The sequence below is a fragment of the Pseudopipra pipra genome, chromosome 8 (genome assembly GCF_036250125.1).
Source record: "Pseudopipra pipra isolate bDixPip1 chromosome 8, bDixPip1.hap1, whole genome shotgun sequence".
Lineage (NCBI taxonomy): Eukaryota > Metazoa > Chordata > Aves > Passeriformes > Pipridae > Pseudopipra > Pseudopipra pipra.
The window spans coordinates 9,666,659-9,685,720 of NC_087556.1; the positions used below are offsets into that span (position 1 = coordinate 9,666,659).

The 19,062-nt window shown below is 39.2% G+C and overlaps 1 protein-coding gene across 2 annotated transcripts in view; it reads left to right on the forward strand.

Moving 5' to 3' along the window:
* The first annotated feature begins 36 nt into the window (after positions 1 to 36).
* Positions 37 to 19,062, forward strand: part of PARG (poly(ADP-ribose) glycohydrolase) — a 60,390-nt gene continuing 41,364 nt past the window's right edge. Inside the window, exons 1-7 of one of the 2 annotated variants that reach the window (XM_064662470.1) lie at positions 37 to 353; positions 3,158 to 3,224; positions 5,509 to 6,492; positions 8,738 to 8,921; positions 10,048 to 10,170; positions 11,465 to 11,548; positions 12,570 to 12,644. In XM_064662470.1, the coding sequence (XP_064518540.1) occupies positions 224 to 353; positions 3,158 to 3,224; positions 5,509 to 6,492; positions 8,738 to 8,921; positions 10,048 to 10,170; positions 11,465 to 11,548; positions 12,570 to 12,644 (1,647 nt within the window). In that variant the 5' untranslated portion in view covers positions 37 to 223. Of the gene's footprint in view, positions 354 to 3,157; positions 3,225 to 5,508; positions 6,493 to 8,734; positions 8,922 to 10,047; positions 10,171 to 11,464; positions 11,549 to 12,569; positions 12,645 to 19,062 lie in introns of both variants that reach the window. The other variant, XM_064662468.1, reaches the window with a different exon arrangement.

Below are 19,062 nucleotides of genomic sequence, written 5' to 3' on the forward strand. Positions count from 1 at the left end.
GGCGACGGGGTGAGGCGCGCCCGCCGCCATCTTGCCGCGAGCCGCGCTCCCCGGACGCGGCTGGTTCCCGAACCCGCTCCCGTTGCCGCTCCCGCCGCGCCTCGGGAACGGCCAGGCGTGCGGGGCGGAGGATGCGGACGGGCCGAGCCGCTGCCGCAGCGACGCGCCGTCCCCGGGGGGCGGGTGCCGGCCGGTCCCGGCGGGCAGGGCGGCCCCGCCGAGGATGAGCGCGGGCTGCGGGCGGGAACCGCCGCTCAAGAGAGCCCGGCTCGGCCCCGGCAGCCCCGGCGGCGCCCAGGGACAGCGGCAGGACGGGCCCGCGGGCAGCCCCGCCACCGCCGTGGGGAACAAAGGTTGGTTTGTGCGGGCCCGGGTCGGCGGGACGGGTCTCCCCGGGATCCGAGTGGCCCCCGCCCTTTGTGCCGCTCCGTGTGGCCGTGCGGGGACGGGCCGGCGGGTCCCCCTGTGCCGCCCGGGGCAGGGGGAGCCTCTGCTGCCCCGGCCATCCCTCGGCGGCGAGGCCGCCTGTGTCTCTGCGCGGAGCTTCCCTGGAGCTGTCCTTCCTTTGGGCTGGAATTGTTTCCCGCTCCGGTTCCCGGCGTGTCCCGTGGAGCCGAGCCCGCTGGTCAGTGCGTGTTGCTCCCCCTTGGAGACGGCGCTGGGTGCGGGATCTTTAGCTTGGTTTTGTGCCTGACTCTTTGCGAACTTGCACTGACAGCGGAAACCATCCCAGAGAGGTGCGAGCCGCCAAAGGGAGCGTGTTTTGTAGGAGAGAAGGCGAATACTTGCTGCAGGAAAAATGGCTTTGGGCGGGGATTGTGCCGGGCTGTCACAGGGAAAGCCGAGAGCAATGACAGGAGCCCACATGGGCTGTGGCTGCCGGCCCGGAGCGCTGCTGGCCCCGTGGGGCGGGCAGGGGTGGCTGCTCCTCCTGCCGCCTCGCAGAGCTGCCCGGAAAAGTTCCCACGTGGCTTCCTTAGTTTTGTTTCTTATTTGGAGCTAACGCTGTCAGAATAAGATTTCAATGCACGACAAAGTGCCTCTTCCAGGAATAGAGAGGTATGGAGGGAAGGGGAAAAAGACCCCAAACAGATTTGCTGTTGTCTGCAGCTGATGAGTTAAACCCCAGTGATCAGCAGGTAAGAGGCAACTTTGAGCAGATAATAGTTCGTAATTGTAGGTGTGCACTCCTACGGAGTTGGAAAGTAAGTTGTTTTTCTCAGAGGTAGACTGTGGGGAGTGGTTTCTTTTATGGAAATGATTTGGGGAATCTTGAGTAGAAATTTAGACACCACTTTAAAAATTACAGCAAAGTCTGGTTCTGTTGTTTACCCTGAAAGTAAGTTTGTGTTGTCTTTTTGTTGCCTGTTGTTTTCACCACCTTTTCTGCAGCAAAAAGTGATGCTGGCAGTGAGAAAGTGATGTGTGTTACGGTTGCTGTAGAACTTACGTGTTTACTCAGTTGTTAAAGTTCAGACCAAAGCCATTTGGTTGTGATGCTGCTACCATAATTTCTTTTTATTGTGCTGTGAATAAGTATTTCTTCCTCAACACAAGTTTATACCTCAGGAGTTAGTCAGCTGCCTTTGAAGAGGTTTATTTGTCCCATGTTTTCACATGTCTTTTCAGGTTGTTTTTGTTTTGTTTTTTTTTTTTCTGGCTGCTGCTTTTCCCTTACCTTAATTTGGGTTAACACTTCAAATGTAGGAAGGTGAAATTTGGTAATCAGAATGACTAATAGACTTCAATTTAGTGAGTCTTTAGAAGTAAAAACATTGTAGTTCATAAAATCTGTCCAGTTTTGTCTGAGTGTGGTGAGGCTGAGCATTTGTTGGAACATTGATTATGGCACAGGTATCCTCGTGCTTGTAACCTACACATTGCTCCCTGATCACCCAGCCACATAATGGCAATTTTGCGCTATTATTTGTGCCATTTTAGAGGAACTTAAAACCATTTAAACATTTTCTGGAGATTCCTGCTCATTCTAGAAATTCTCGTATCCTCTGATGAGGATATTTGATAACCAGCTGTGGGAAAGTGTTTATGAAACAAGGTCTCTTAAGTTACCTGTGGCCTAAGCTGCCTTTGATACAAGTTACACAACCTCCATTTGCAGAAAAAGCCCCTAATGACTGTTAAATTAGAAGAGCCAGATCTGCTATACTGGTTTTTAAGTTCTGCAAAATTATTGTTACAATAAGGGCACTACAAATGTTACCTATCCAGTTGAGAGCATTGAGTGAACACTTTGCACAGTCAGCAGTAGCAGGTAGGTACTTTCTCTTGGCAAATGGAAAGCAAGGAAATGGAAGCTAGTTGCCACATTTTCAGAATTACCATTAAATAAAACAAACAAAACACAACTAAAAACTCATTATGCTAATGAAGATATTTCCAGTTGTGAAATAACTGCTTTGAGTTTTTTCTGCCTAATCCCCCACCCAGGTTTCTGCATAATTAGTTCTATTGAAAGCTCTATACAGATAAGACTGGAACTGTGTTGTTGGTAGTAAATCTGAAAAAATTCTGTCCTTTGTTTTGTTGCTGGTTTTGGGTAGTAAGCATTGAAAAGCTTTTCAAACTGTTTGTGAATGGAGGGGAAAAGAAGAAGTCCTTTTCGGAGCACTTGTCACTTCTAGTGTGTGCCATGGTTATATTAAGCCTTATGTTTCCCAGTATGCTACATACAAATAAGGTTCTTGGATGGGTCCTCTAAGATGTCTAGTTGTTCATTCTTTGTTTCTTTTAAGCTATGTCATATTGCCTCTTTGTTCCAAAAATCAGCAGAAGGTTTTGGGACTCAGTGTGGTGGTGATTAAAGGTAATCATGAGGGCTGGAAACTTCAGATTGCCCCTTTTTTTTTTTCCCTAAACATTCACTGTATATTCTTAACCTTTTAATGATATTAAAAGAATGATGTTGGATGAAAAAAAAAACCCACCACACACCAAGCCTGAAATTTATAAAGATCATCACAAAAGTGACAGCAGATTTAATACTGCTGGTGTCTGGATGCTCCCTACAGTAGAGATGCTAATGAGGATTTAATTGAGGTGTTTTATCCTCATCCAGTACAAGTTACCTTATTATTATGCAGTGATGTTGCAGTTTTATTGTGTTCCATGTAGTAACCAGTGAACTGTGGTTTTTCAGTTTGCAAACAGCAGACAATTACCAGTTGGTTGGAGAATAAAGGACCCAAGACAACGGAGTCCAAAAGGTAAAATGCACAGCATACCTGTTCAAAAGTTGTGTTCTGTGAGTGGGTCTGGGGAGAGATAAAGGTGCAGGTTGCCAGTATAGCTGTATAAGTAGAGGCAGCCCCAGTTCTGCTGCTTTCCTTACCTTGGCACATCCTCTTGAGTTACTAACTGAAAGACTTTCACTGCAAAAAGCTAACTAGTCCCCCATCCCTCTCCTCTAAACCCCCAAACCCAAACTTTTTGCTGACAGAGGTTCCTGAAGCATCTCACAGTTTAGGTGAAAAAACACGGCTGTTCCTACAAAGAAATAGATGGGAACCTGCAGCAAGGGAAGGCAAAGCGGGACTTGCTTCCAATAGCAGTCAACACTGGATCAAGTTAGCTGTAATATCAAACTATGCTCAAATGTGCATTCAGGTTATTTTATGAAAGATGTTCCAAAAGTTTTGCTGCTGAATGGCTTCAGGTAAAGTTTGGTATTTTTTGCTAATGTGCTGTCCGGAGCAATGATTGCAAGGCAGGGTTAAAATTAAACTCCACAGAGTTTAACTATGTGGTGCAGAGCAATATCAGATAATATTTTTCTACAGTTGCCAGTAAATGTGCTGGTTTATTTTTCGTTGAGTTTTTCCTAATAAATACAAATTGAAATCTGTATCAGTGCTAAAATAGCTGGGAAGACTCATCCTAATGGTTAATACAGAAGTATGCAGAGCTAATTAGAGGCTCACAGGTTGCAGTAAATCAGAGATGTTAAAAGGATGCTTAAGGAGGAAATTAATTATTTTTTTTAATTCCCTTTAGAATAGTGTTCCTCCATCCCTGCTAACAAATTACAGCCTACTCAGTTTTAAGCAGCAGATTATTCATGTAAACATTTCATGTGCCTTTCTATTACAATTAACGTCACAATTTTAATTTAAACTCTGTCCTTGTGTTAGATTTGATATCTCAAGTTGGCAACACATGTTGTCAGTACCTTTAAAGAGTCATTCAGATGGCATCAGTAGCATAAGTTTCATTTCTGTTCATCAAAATTTTCAGGAACAAATGCAGACATGGGAAATTAAATTATCATAACATAAAGCCCTCTAAAATCCTTTCCCAGCTGTCATCTGTTGCTTCAAGCCCCCTTTTTTCTTTTTTGTTCTGGAGTGGTAGAGGTGTGAATGCTCTGTCCTAATCCTGAGTGGTCTTTTAGAAGAGATCTGTTATCATTCATGGAGAGAATTAATGCCTTCAGGAATCTGCTGAGATGTTCAGTTGATGAATTTAGGATTGTGTGATAATTGCATATTTTCCTTTTTACTGTAGATGGGAAGCTGGGCAATGACCAGACACAGAGTTTGGTTTGCATTGGTAATATACAGAGTTGTAACAATACATTCAGGAGAAGATACTGTTCAGAGCAATGTATTCACCAAGACTAATCAGGGGTTTTTTAATATTCATGTGCCATCTAAGTAATTTTCTTTATCAATGCACGGACACACAAATTGGTACATAAATGTGAAATGACTTTGCCATGTCGTCTTGAAAAGTTTCATCTGCTCATACAAAGTTCAGTTCATTTCTCTGTGCAACCATTAGGACACATTTCTATCCTGCACTGTCTTATACAAGGACAAATCAGGTTATTTTTCTCCTAAAAAATAACTGATGTAATGTATCTTTTAAATTTATTATCAGTTCTAAATACATTTTACACTTGTGCCTTTGTATGGTGATTTTTTTTTTTTTTTGAAGAGTCATGGGCTGTTTATAAAACAGTAAGTAACTTATAAAAAAGTAAGGGAGTAATTGGATGTTTTTGAGACTTTGGACTGTTGTGCCCTACTCTTCTAAAAGATGAATTTGTAGCTCTGAGGGAAAGGCCCTAAACCCACCGATTTCCTTGCTCACTGTATTAACAGATAAAAATGAAAGTTATGGAGGACTTTATCATGACTTCTAATGTTTTTTCATCTGGAGAAAATAGCTAAATATTTAGCTATTTAGCTGTAACAGTATGAGGGTAGCAGCCTCATACTGTTTAGGTGTGAAAATAAGGATAATGAATAGATTCCTAAGGTAAGCAACTGATTCCTCATCTTTTGGAGCCTTTAAATGGAAATAGGTTGCTACTGAGCTACATTCCTCAGTGCAGTAAAAGTTGTTGATCCTGGTAGTGCTCACTTACAGAGTAGAATGAGTAAAAATCTCTACTTTCTATTGTTTGGTTATCATTGTTCCTTAAAAAAAATACTTAGAGGAATTTCATTTGGAAATATGACATTGAATTCCCTGACTTCTCTCCCGCAGCTCACACAGCAAAATTAATAACAATACTGAAGTAAATCCCAAGATGACTTCCATTAAAAAAGAGAACTTTTGTGAGCACGATGTGAAAAAACTAGAGAGCACTTGTCAGCAAAATTACACAAAAATGTCTGTGGAAGTTGGTGCAAAGCCTGTAAATTTGCTTCAGACGGGCAACGTGTGTAACTGGGAGGCTGAGGACAAAGACACAGCCTTGGAGACAGATCCTGTGAAGGGGCCGCAGTCTGGAGACCTCTTTAAAAATGCCAACATTGATCAGATGCACAAAACTGGCCAGCAGGCCCAGAGAGGCTGTGAGGAAAGCAGTGAGAGTTGGACTCAGAGGAAGTTGTCATCAGGCCAGTCTTTGAAAACAGGAAATACAAAACCTCCTTCCAAAGACAGTGACGCGTATGGACAGGTGGCTTCATGCAATTCACAGAAGCCGAAGAGTTGCAATTCTGTCTGTTTAATGGGTGAGCAAGAAGAAGGGGATGTAATTCCAGAAAGTCCACTTTCAGATGCTGGTTGTGATGCCTGTATACCTGATCTTGGAGGTCCTGGGAAACTGAGCAAATGTCAGAGCAGTTCAGGGGACTCACCTGCTTTTGAAAAAGAGAGTGAACCAGAGTCACCAATGGATGTAGATAATTCCAAAAATAGCTGCCATGGGTCAGAGGCTGATGAAGAAACAAGTCCATTTCTGGATGAGCGAGAGGAGAATAATATGTCAAAATCCATCAACAAATCTTTTAGAATTCAATATGGGGATGCTGAATTGGAGTCTAGAAAGTCACGTTTTTCTGCCAAGGTCTGTGGAAGCTTTGAGGAAACAGATAATTCGGTTAAGGAGGACGGTCTGCACACAAAGCCACCTGGAATCTCTCCTGCTCCGTCATCAGAATTCAAAGGTGCAAAACAGAGTGTGAAGAGAGACTCCAAAATCACCTCTCACTTCATGAGGATACCTAAAGTTGAGGAGAAAAGGTAGTGTTCCATCTGTCTGCTCCATCTGTTATTTTCATGCTTGAGAGTTTCCTGTTTGGCCACAGAACTTTGGAGGCTGGATTATATAAAGAGTTTTGCAAAATATAGTTTAAGACAAAAAGACAACTCTGATATAAGATTGAACTTATTTTTATTAGGACTGCTTGTGCCTTTAAAGGAGATGTTTGTCCAGTGAAATTTTTAAAATAATTTGAGATCTGTTAAAATTGGGGATTAAGACACTGTAGGAAGTTGATTTTCTTTATCAAAGTAGTGATTTAAACCATAGGATTTTTAATGCTTGAAAATGAATGGTGATACAGGAGTGCTTTGTGGAGTATCTTTAGCATTCAGTATTTAATTCAAAATACTTGAAGAAACTGATATTTTTTCGGTTTTATTAGTTTTACCTTTCAAAAATAGTGAATCTTACTTTGTTGAACCATCAGTGCTATTGATGCTTTGATTGAAATAGATATGAAAAAATTCACGTTTGAAAGCAGTTGTAGAGATCTGTTTCTTTTTTTATTTGTTTGCTTTGTTTTGTTTTGTTTGGCTTTATCCATAATTTGTTAGAGAGAAGGACCCATGGTTACACACTACAGCAATGGACATAGAAGCCATGAGCATGACATGGGACTCTGAACTCCAGGTGTTGTACAAGGACAAAAGGATAATCTCTGCTCTGAAGAGCTTAGATTCCAGTGGGAGCTGAGAAAGTGAATTAGCAGCTAAGAAGTGAGCAGAAACAAAAGGGCTGTGTGTGTTGGTATAACATGCAATTACGTCACTAGACTCAAGTCCTGAAGGGCAAGGAAGTAGTTTCACAGGTCTCTACTGGGTCATGGTTTCTGGATGTGAGGAGCAGGACAAGGAACTTTTCAAGGAAATGGAGGAGAGACTGACAGAGGGTGGCTAATGAGTGGCAGGAGCTTGCATTTGAGAAATCTTAAGAATAGACTGAGCATGTGAAACAAAAAGAAAGGTGGTTCTTAGCAAATTCTTCATCCATTTTTTCTAAAAAAAAGTCTGGAAAGGGGGGTTTTCAAGTTTAAAATAATGGCTTTAGAGAGTTCTCTTCATTAATTTAAATGAATTGCTGTTGAGCAAAGCAGCAGAGGTCGAGGCTTGTGTTTTTCAGTGCTAGAGCATTGTGTGTTAGAATAAACTGATGTTTGAGAAGGGAAACTCATGCAAAAGTGGGGTTTTTTTGTGGATAGATGGGAATTCTATCAGTGCTTTACAGAATAATCAGTAAGGTAGAGCATGAGGCTATAAAGAGATGATTTTTTCCTTCTGGGGCCTAAACAAGATAATATGAAGGTTATAAACCTCAGTGCCAGGAAAAATAGTGGTATTGCCTATAGTGCTTAAGAGGGTGATTAGAAAATCCTAAGGGTTTACTACTAAAGGTTTTTGTTAGACCAGGTCTACAGCAGATAAGACTGGCCCAGGTCTTAACTTGCAGGGGAAGAAGCAGTAGTGTATGAAGCAGGTTTCAGACATCACTGATGCTGTGCCAGGGTTGTGCACAGGGGCCAGGACTCAGTGTGTTATGTCAAACATACAGCAGGTTCAGATTTTTCTTCCCCAAAACATCTCAGATCCATGCAAATACCTTTGACCATTAAAGACAATTAGTTCATCTGCTCTTGCCTATATTTGAATGTTGCAAGTGTTTTTTTTTTTTGATTGCTTTTAAATGTCTACTTCCATTCAAGTATTATATGCCTGACGTGAGAAATACAACCCCAGTGAGAAAGGGTGCTAAAGGAATTTGTTTGCTTTTTTCTTTTTTTAATTTTCACTTTGAGGAAGGAATATGTGCATTTGTGCATGCACACATTTGTTTTCTAATAGTTGAGAAAAGGCTGTAGAAGGTAGCCTGACAGATGCAGACCACTGAGTCTGCCTCCTGTCCATGGATAAAGAGATCCTGTTGGGAAGGATGGCTCTGCAGAGGAATACCCTGCCTTGATAACCCACTGCAGTTCTGTGAAGGTGTTTGCAGCCTGTAGAGAAGAGTGTCTTGGTAGACATCACATACTTGTCTGTGCTGGGGAGGAGGAGGTTGGTGATGGTGGGAGTTTTCCCCAGATAGAGCTTTATCCTGGGGCCAGAGCAAAGGCTGGCAAATAAACTGACTCTGTTATGATTGTAACCCTGGGGTGGAAGTTTGTGTATTTGCCTACCAGGTTTTTTCAGTGGAAATAAAATGTTTCAACGCATTTTATTTTGACAGCAGGAAAGAAAAGTGTGAATTCAAACCCCAGAGGCCAGGAAGGAAGATTCCTAAATATGTGCCACCTCCTCTCCCAAGTAACAAGAAGTGGTTTGGAACCCCGATCGAGGAGATGAGGAGGATGCCGGCGTGTGGGGCCCGTCTGCCTCACCTGCGCCCCTCCGCCAACCACACCGTGACTGTCAGGGTATGATGGCTCAGGGTGTCACCTGGCACCAAAGTCCTTACTGGGCTGCTCAGGAGTGGGAAATGCTAAATGTTAGGCTTAGATTTCAACATCCTGCTAATACTGTTCTTTGCTCAGGCAACTGATTTTCCTGAAAACTGACTTTTCTGATGCACGGAATTAGGATATTAAAATCCACAAGAAACATAATTATGGTTTTACTGCCTGTGTCTTCTTAGGAAGAAGTATTTTTGTTTTGCATGTGGGTGTGGGTGCTTCCTTGTCTGAGTTATAAACTGTGGGAATTTAAATACATCTGCAAGTAAAATTTGTATTTCCAGCATTTTCATTCTGTATTTTCATTTTGATATGATTCTGGTTTGGGTTCAAGATGTACAAAAGGTTCAAGATATGAAAAAAGACAAAGAATGAAGAAGAATTTCTAGCAATTTTACCGCTTCATTTTAGATTGAATCTGATATGTTTGTCTTTAATCCTTTGGAGTAGTGTTCAGTCCAATTATTGTTGAAATAAAATGTGACCAGAAACCTGTAGGGTCATGGATAAATCCCAACCAAAACAAAAGCACCTTGAGTTTAAACACACATTGTGAGACAATCAGTTCTGCCTGAGGGCTATATATCAAATTAAGTCTTTAAGAACATTGTGTTATTTGGTTTTATGTTTCTGACGTTCTGTGGAGAAAATTTGAAATATTGCTCTATCTATAATAATTTCTCATCCTTTTCAGTGTTAGGTTAAAAAATATTATTTCTGAACATGACTATTTGGAACTATATTTTGAAAATATTTGGGTGAAACTGTATAGATACTTAAATTCATAAATGAGAAAATCTTTAACTGGTAGTTGGATAGTAAATAAATATATTACCTTTACTTGAGTGTGTTTCAAGAGGTCAAATGATAAGGTAGCATTCTTTTCAAGAAGTATGATGTAAGATTAACAGATGGATTTTTTCCTAACTGAACATCCTTTGTGTGGTCAGTTTGTAGCTTACCCCTTTCCACAAAGGGTGGCTGTAGATGAGAGCTTTTTTAAACTATGTTTTTCTTGCTTTTTATTTCTTCCACTTAGAAACTTGAAAGCGGAGTCTGAGCTTTTCCCCCCTCTCTTTCTGTGTTGCAGGTAGATCTTCTGAGGGAAGGAGAGGTACCTAAACCTTTTCCAACTCACTACAAAGATTTGTGGGACAACAAGCATGTTAAAATGCCCTGCTCAGAACAAAATTTATACCCTGTGGAGGATGAGGTAAGATTAAGTATTTACAGTTGTGTAATCAAATAACTTTGTTTACACATAGATGAGTTTTCAGTCTACTGCATTTGCTCAGTTGTCAAACTGTGTATGGAATGTGAAAATCAAGTCTGAAAAGCTGGATTCTGGGTCATGATGCTCCAGACAGAGCAGAAGACTTTTTTCCCTGGTAATTATTTTAGCTAGCAAATGAGTTGATGATGTGTATATTTCTATGCTTAAATGGAGTGGAACCTTAAGCTCCTTATAAATCATGTATTTATTTACTTATGTGTTTATATGGTATATATATTTTGTGTGTGTGTGAAGCAATTTGCAATGCCAACAGCTGTGAGTGAATTTGTAACCACAGTTTGATAGTGAGGTGTGTCTGACTGTTGTTCTGCTAAAACAGTGGCAGAGGTTAGAGCTGGCCCTGAATAGTTTGTTGGTCTGGTATTTCTTGTCACTGCTTGAGACTTACTTAAACATACCCACTGAAATACTTCAGACTGTAGTGAATAAAATCAGCAAGTGTGTCTTATAGTGAAAACTGTGTAATGATTATTGGTACTTGGCTCTTGAACAGAAAATTCTTATAGCCTCTAGGAAATACACTCAACCATTTCATTTATCAATTTCAAAGATGGAGCATAATATGAATTTAATTGATGTTTCAGAGATAACATGTTGATAAGATAGATCTTTCTTTGCCAGATGAGCAAGATGATTTGTCTCTATCCTTGTAAGAAATAGTCAAGGTGTGGTAGTCTCAGAAGAAATGTCATTATTGCTTGCAGTGGGCAATATGACTTTCTGTTGAGGAAAAGTGTCACAGAATGTCTTAAATTTGGGTTGGCATGAGTGTCAGCCACAGCAATATGCTTCTGTCTTCCAAGCCCTTAATGTTCTTGAAGTTACATTTTTATAAAGTTCAGTTTATATTTTCGAGTTGCGGATTTTATTAAGTGTGGTTGTGTTTTATCCTCAAAATTTACTTTCTTTGCAAGGAATGTACGGAACACTATTTGTCCTTCTTGAGGAAGAGTGCTGTGTTTATGGAAAAAGAGCTCTATGAATTCTGTGAATGCTTCAATTAAAAATGAACTCTTGGAGAAGTAAAATGCAGTGGACTAGCAGTTGCAGAAGTTACTTTGCAGATACTCAAAAGATGTTTATTTTTAAAGAACTTTACAAATAAAGCAAAGTTTATTTAAAAAGAATATGTGAAGGAAGACAATTATTAGTAAATGTGTCTTTCTGTTTTGGATAACTTAATCTGACATTGTTTTGGGCTTTTGCTTTAAAGAATGGAGATAGAACTGCTGGAAGTCGATGGGAGCTAATCCAAACTGCCTTACTTAACAAATTTACCTGCTCACATGATTTGAAGGTAAGGTTGTCAATTTGAAATCAAACCTAGGTACATATAAGTACATTCAGGTTCTCTGTGTACTAATAGTGATCCTGTCTCAAGCCTATTTGTTTAATTACTTAATAAATTATTAAAAAAATCTATGCTGTTCAAGGGATTACCTAATGAATTGAAGTTCTCAATGAGCCCTGAGTGTTACCACTGAATTTATTAGCTATTATTAAAATTATTGTCTTTTTTAAGTTTATATAAAGCTGTGTTTGTCCAGCAGTATCTACTAGTTTGTGGTAAATGTAGCATGAGGGCTTTCTGTAGCCAGATGGTAGGGGATGCACAGGTGGGAGAGTTTGAAATAGTAACTTTTGCTTCAGTTCACTCCACTAGAATTGCAACCATTCAAGCTGCTGACAAAAATCTGGAGAGTTTGGAGACTAGAGCTCTGTTGATAACTTGTAGTTATGTTACATGAATTATGACTTGGAGCAGCTCAGAATTGGTATTATGTTTTTTTGTGAAGAATAATGCTACAGATAAACTTTAAATGAATAAATAGTGCTTCCCCAGCAACTGGTGAGACTCCCCTTGACAATACTATTTTATTTGGTATATTTTTCTTGTGAATTTTTTCAAGGTGGTGGTGTTGTAGAGAGCCTATTTATTTTTGTTTCTTTAAGTCCCTAAACTGATACAACTTCTACTATATTGCTAAGAGACACCTTTTATTGGTATTTTTAACAAGAGCAAGCATGGGGTGCAAACCATTGATGTTGTGTGTTGGCAGATCCAGGCATGGCTTGTCTTGTTTTCTGCCAGGAGGAAAAACCTGTAGACTGAAGCTTATTCAATGTTAAACCTAATATAGAGGGTTCAGTGTCATGGAATTGCACTGTATTAATACAGTGTTATGGATTTTGGTGGGCTCTATGGCAGGTTTTAGCCACCAGATGGTGCTGTTCCTTCAACAGGGAAATTTCCTGACCTGGTTTTTCTTCCCTTAATAATTATCTCTAAACTCTGTTTTGTTGTGCTCTTTCCCTAGGAAGCCATACTGAGGTACAACGTTGCTTATTCCAAGAAATGGGACTTCACAGCTCTTACTGACTTCTGTGAGAAGGTAAAACAAGTTGATGTAAAGTAGGAGGAAAAGTAAAATAAAAGTGACTACTTTGCCTATATACCTCAATGTTTTTGGCTTTATTTCCATTTTCAAAAGTAAAGGGTTTGCAGTCATCATCTATGTGAACAGCTCCTTGACTGGTAACTTCAGCTGAAACAATAATTATGCTTTATAAACTGGCTTAATTTTAAATGTTACGCCTAAACTTACTGAAGGTAAGGTGAAAAATGCCCTTTCTCTGTTTTATGAACACAATCCTGACTGATAATCAGAAACTTCTAATTAAAGCATTGCGGGAGATTAAATGAGATGCAGTAGAAATTGTATTTTTATTCCACCAACTCAGAAGTACTTCTAAAGCACATGTGCTTGTTTTCTTGGGAGGGGCTTGCTAAGCTCTATTAAGGTTCAGTGGAAACTAAATTTGATTTGAAGTTAATTTTGCTGGTTGTGTGTGTAAATAGATGTCTGCTTGGGTCATGGGGTCAGAGGAGGTGTTCTCTCTGTTGCCTGTTCCCTTACGTGTGGGGGCTCTTTCACAGAATGAGTTTTCTTTAGCATGCAGCACAGTATTGTTATTATTGACAAAAGGTAGTTATAAAAATGCTGGTGGTACCATATTTGCAAGCCATGAGAGGTACTGTGCTCACCCATCCTGCTGATTTAGTGCTCCCTCCTCTCACCTCTAGAGCCTCTCTTTTTTTGGGCCACCTTGGCTTGATGGTTGAGGTGTGGACATTTGGCCTCCTTGCTGCTGTTGATGCTTGTACCAACTGAAATTCACTTGGCCTGTTCAACTGTTCACTCTTGTGTTATTAAAGTACACATATTTAAATTAGAATGTTTTAAACTGCAAGTGCTCCTTAGTTAAAAATCTGACTCAGGGATGTACCAGGTTTGCATCATATTGCTACAAGCGCAACTGAGCTTGTCCTGGCATGTTCATATCATGCATTTGGGATTTTGGAAACTATGGGTGATTAGATCCAGAGATCATCAGCCAGAGAGCATAAGTAATATCAGTTGTCTCCAGAGAAGAGAGGGACAATAGGGAAATAAACTGTGTTTCAGTCATCAGTCTTTCACTGGGATGAAAAGTAAATTTCTGTATCCTGGGAATGATGATTTATTTGTGGGGTTACCAGATGAAGGGGGGAGGGCTGTTTCATACACAGATTTTAGACCAAGTTAAAGAATGTGCAGCAGTATATTAAATAAGAAAGAGTGAAGTGCTTGTGACACAGTGGCCTCTTGTAGACCAAAGGAGCAAAATCTTAGCCTGGCTTGCGTTGTTGAATGTATTGAGTTTAGTGAACAGACCACGTGGACGTGGTACATTTTGTAGAGAAATACTTGAATCTTTTGCATTATAAAGGGATGTGTGAACTCTTCAAGATTTTTGAGTTAACAAGACATCTGCTTTCAAAGACTGTTTGCAGTCTACTTAAGCTCTTGAGTGAATATTGACATCTTCTGTGGAAATGACCTAAATATACAAACTGTAGTGAATTGTAGTGCTTTTGAATTTACTGTATTTGGCAGTTAGTGATTAAGGGCATACCAAGGGCCTGTGTATTTTCATGTTTATCCTACAGTTTTGAGAGTACAGGGGAACTGTTTCAGGTGATGTTCGCCCAGCAAAGGTTGAGGGGGTTGGTTGAAAGGAAAGCTGCCTTCAGCAATCAGCCCAAAGGGAGTGGCAGTAGCTCAACAGAAGGAAAAATAGGCACAAATATATATTAAAAGAAAAAGATTAGAGCAGAGTCTAGTTGTGTAAGTATCTACTTATATTCTTGGATGGTATTGATGGTGCATGCTTAGCCAAAAATTCTGTGGTCTGATTTAGAAGAGAGCTGTGTCCTCAAATCTAATGGTGTCTCTTTTAGGGATTGGAGGCCACTGTATTCAGATATTACTTCAATAGGTCTGTGTTTGATAAATTATAAAAAGCCATTTGTTGTTTTAACTTCTGATTATGGACACTGTTCACCTAATCTATTAATCTCTTGAAGGTTTTTTTGTCAGTGTTACATTGCAGTTCTATTTTAGGTAGTTTCCTTCCAAGTTACACGATCAAAATATGCATTATTTTTAAACCCTACTCTGTAAGATTCAAGTAAATTGTCTTATAATAACAGTAATTATCAGTTTCTTTGTCTTAAGTTTCTTTCCTTTAGGATTAAAACACTTTCAGCTTTCTTAACTAATAGGAAATAAGTACATAAAATGCACGTGAGCCAGAATTTTCTTCCAAAACAAGATAACCTGACCAGTTCCGCAGTTGTTCAAAGTGTTGGCAGAAGAGGGAGCTCTCAGACTTCTCAAAAGATTCTTTTGAATGTCAGTTTATGTGTGGAAGTAAAATTCCTGTTTGTATAGTGAAGTAAATTTGGAAGCTTGGATTTTTTTTTTTGTTTGTGTCTTTTTAAAAATTCATAGAATTTATACATAGGGCATAGAACTTGTTTCTAGAATAATGTACAAAAAGATCTGGGTGGCTTATTTGCTTCAGATATCTGATAGTTTTGTTGTCCTCTAAAGCATTTTCACACTGTATTAATTTGTTTTGCCATCTGTCTGTTAATATTGACAGACAGGCTTAGGATTTATTCAAGTTATTACTTAGTGGCTGCAAGTTATTAGTGTGAAGATTTTTCTTCCTGTGTGCAAAGTTCTTGTCACTTGGAAGTCATCCTTGTGCCTGTTTCTCCAGGCCTTACCTAGGAAAAGTTTAGGAAAGAGTAAGCAAGAAGCAGAAAAGGAAAAGTGAGGAAGCCACTATGGATGGAGCTGTACTGGGACCCCCAATGTGCTGTGGATGAGCTTTTTTTATGTGAATGATGATGAGTTTGGTATTAATTACACGCTTTTGCTCAACAGTGCTATGTACTGTAGTACTTTTTATTTTTATTTTTTTTTGCAGATTTGCCCTTCCACTTCCAGGCAAGACCAAATTATTTTGCTTTTTCCCAAGTGCATGAAATAAAAAGTCTAGTTCAGTCATTAAAGACTTATGCCTTAGACTAATCTGCAACGGCAGCAACTTTATGTAAAGGAAGAAGTAGGGTTTTGTCAGTTAATACAGTCATGTGGTCTGCTGCTTTAGATTGGGCCTGTTTGTTTTGGACATGCTTTGTTTTTAAAGTCTCATAGAGCTTAAGCATAACTCTTCTTCTTACTGCTTGCACCTGTCCTGCTCTTTCAGGAACAGAGGAGTGTTTTAATCTGAAAATGATGCGACATTGTATAAGCAGGGCATAACTTTCTTGAAAGGTGATCCTTCCTTTAAACTCAGTTTTAGTTGCATAGTATACAAGAACTGAAGTCAGTAGGATTTATGTTGTGAAGCTTCAGGAACCTTGATGTTAGAGAACCTCTGTTATCCTTAAAATCGGAGTTAGCATTTAGGATTCCCCAAATACCTGTTTAAAATGTTACTTGTGAAATGATGTCTGTATGCTGTTCAGTGCTGAAAAGGATTATATCCAATACTTAGGCATGTGATTAGAAGACAAACTGTAGTCTTTGGTGCTTATTTGTGTATTGCAAATTGCCAATAGTTTTGATGTAAGTTTGATTGATCTCTTAAGTGTAGACCAGAGATTGAGTTCAGGTAAATTTGTGTGGCATGGACAGTGATTATCTCTGAGCTTCTGTGAGTCATCAGAAAAATGGATCACAATACATCCTGGAGGGTACAATACATTGTATCCATAACTATTTTTGTTCTTCTGGACTCTTTGATCTTGATCATCTCAGTGGAAAGTTTGTATCTGTGAAATGGAGACGATTCAGTGAGAGGAGTCGGGAATGGTGTAAAGGTATCTAATAGTTCCCATATCAGGAATGTCTGAATAAGTTGGGAGAATTTCACCTTTTCATCTTAGGTAAGAGAGATGTGAGTAATGGGTATAACAGTGGTGCCCAAAATGAATGTAGGAGAGGGTAAAGAGGAAATGGCTGTGCTTTCTTCTAGTACAGCAGTTAAGGGACAGCAGCTGAGTGTTCCTACCAGGTGAAGGTTTCAACACCAGACTAAAGTAATTACTTACTGGGGTACTGAACAGAAGGCTGTGGAACCCCTTGTCATGGGACATAGAGGATGCTGTGGCTTTACATCAGGTTTTGAAGGGATTTGGAGAAGTTGCTGTAAGAAGAATCCCATTGACACCGACACAGGTACTGTGATGGACTCTGGAAATCTCTCAGACTGATTACTGCAAGCGAAGGGTGTTGTGAGGAAGTGCTGCTGATTACTTGGTTTTCTTGCTGTTAGACTTTTTGAGGCATCTTTTCTTGATGGGCTTTGATGAACTTTTGTCCATTTTTATGTTCTTATGACTTTTCTGAGTTGAAGTTGAGATAGAAGTGGCTTTGTCATGCAGGGCCCGTTGTGGTGTAGCATCGGTATGAGGTGTTGCTGACAGAAAGGCATGGGCTCTATACACTGCCCTCTTTTAGGAGGAAAACATAATAAAGGTAATTGACATTTTAAATGAACCTCTCTTGAAGGCACTTCTATCTTTTCAAATTTGCTTTTCCAGGCTCTCTGTAGAACTTTAAACCCTTGGTGCCTACTTGACTCAAGTAGGAATACTTAAAGGGGATATGTTATCAGTATCTTTACAAAGACACTCTCCACTATATAATACTCAGTTTCCAGCTGTTAGATTTGGCTTTTAGTGTAGGAAGAAGTGTGTGTGTGGGTCTACAGTGCCTGTGTATGGATGGCTTGTGGTCTTTTTGTCTTCTGAGAAAGCTGTTTGAAGCCAATCAATCTATTTAATGACCAGAAATTGCATATTTGCTCTTGATTCCCATATAAATTAGGCATTGAGGAAATCTTTTTATATTATGAAAGAAGCTGTCTTAACTTTTACATTTGGATTTTTCTATCAGATTGAAAGAAACATGACAATGCTCTTTAAAAAGACCAGTCTCTTCCCTGTCTATACTTAATTACAGAGAAGGACCTTCAGCATGAAGGAAGAACATACCAGAGCACTTTATCTGTGCTCCTTTTTCTCCTTTTCCAGTCAAGTATGAGTTCACTGGTTTTTGCCTCAGAATTGACTGTTAGCAGTTGGGGTTTTTTATGGTAGAAATTTCAGCTTATCCTAAAATCTGATAAAAAGCCATGTAGAAAGAAAACAAAGTCACTTGCCAAGCTGAAGGAATATATTGCAATTTTTCTTCACCCTTTAGTTATGCTTTTACATGGTATTGAATATAGACTTTTCAAAATGTTTCCCTTACAATTACAGCTGTAATTAGTTTTGAAAGAGGATTAGAAAAGAAGTTCCATTTCTCACTTCTTTCCACTAAAACTTGCATGATAATACTTCTGTACACTAGACCCTTTTAGAAGTCCAGAACAGCTGTGATGAGGCTTTGTTATCATCTGCTTTTACATGCAAGTGTCTGTGTAAATTTCTAGAATCTCACTAAATGCTTCTTTCAAATTTTCTATAAATGTCATTTAAAAATACATAAACTTATTAATATATAACACAAAAGATAAATATACAAAGAAAATCATGTATAAATACAACTTCTTCTATTTTACACAAATATTGCACATCTGTATTACAGATGTTTTGCTCTTCCAAAAGTTTGGTTTCCTTCTCTTGAAAAATCGAAGTTAATTATTGTACTAGAAATGATTTTTTGTTTGCACAAATGCTTACTATTTAAATTTTGGCCTAGCAATATTTATATGGATGTGTGCTTTCTAAGATACCACTTTTTCTACTGTAGGTGTTCCACACAGATTCCAGAATATAGGAGAATATTCTTAAAGTGAGGAGTGGTGTAGCATGTTACAATCAGTCTTGTTTCTGTTAGTTTATGCTTTGCACTTTTGAATAATAAGTAGAAGCTAACTAATATATTTCACTGAATCACCTAGCATGTGTGTGTTGCTGAGTCGTGGTATAAACCTGGAAAATCTGGGATAATATCTGCAGAATGTGCTTAGTGCATTTTTTGGCCAAACTGTAGCATACATTTAAATGTATACTACAACATGGTATACTGGCACTGGACTTGTTACTTTTCAGAAAATGTCAGATGCAAGTAATTGATTTAAGGTAGAGAATACATAATGTTTGAGAACTGAGGAAGACAGTCAGATGTGCAAATACTGGCAGTGTGTCTGCTTCCTCTCTGAGAAGAGTTGGTTGCATTTTGATATCACTGAATAAAATTAACTGTTTTGTCAATTAAATACTCAGAATGTGGAAGAACCACATAGCCTTTGTGTGTATATGTGGGGTCTTATCCTTAATAACCTCAAACTTTGCTTGAGAAATTTTGGAAATCATCTGGACAATTTTGGAAATCACCCTTCCATTTTTTTTACCATTATTTCAAACCTTCATCTGAAAAAACACATCTGAAGATGATGCAAATGCAT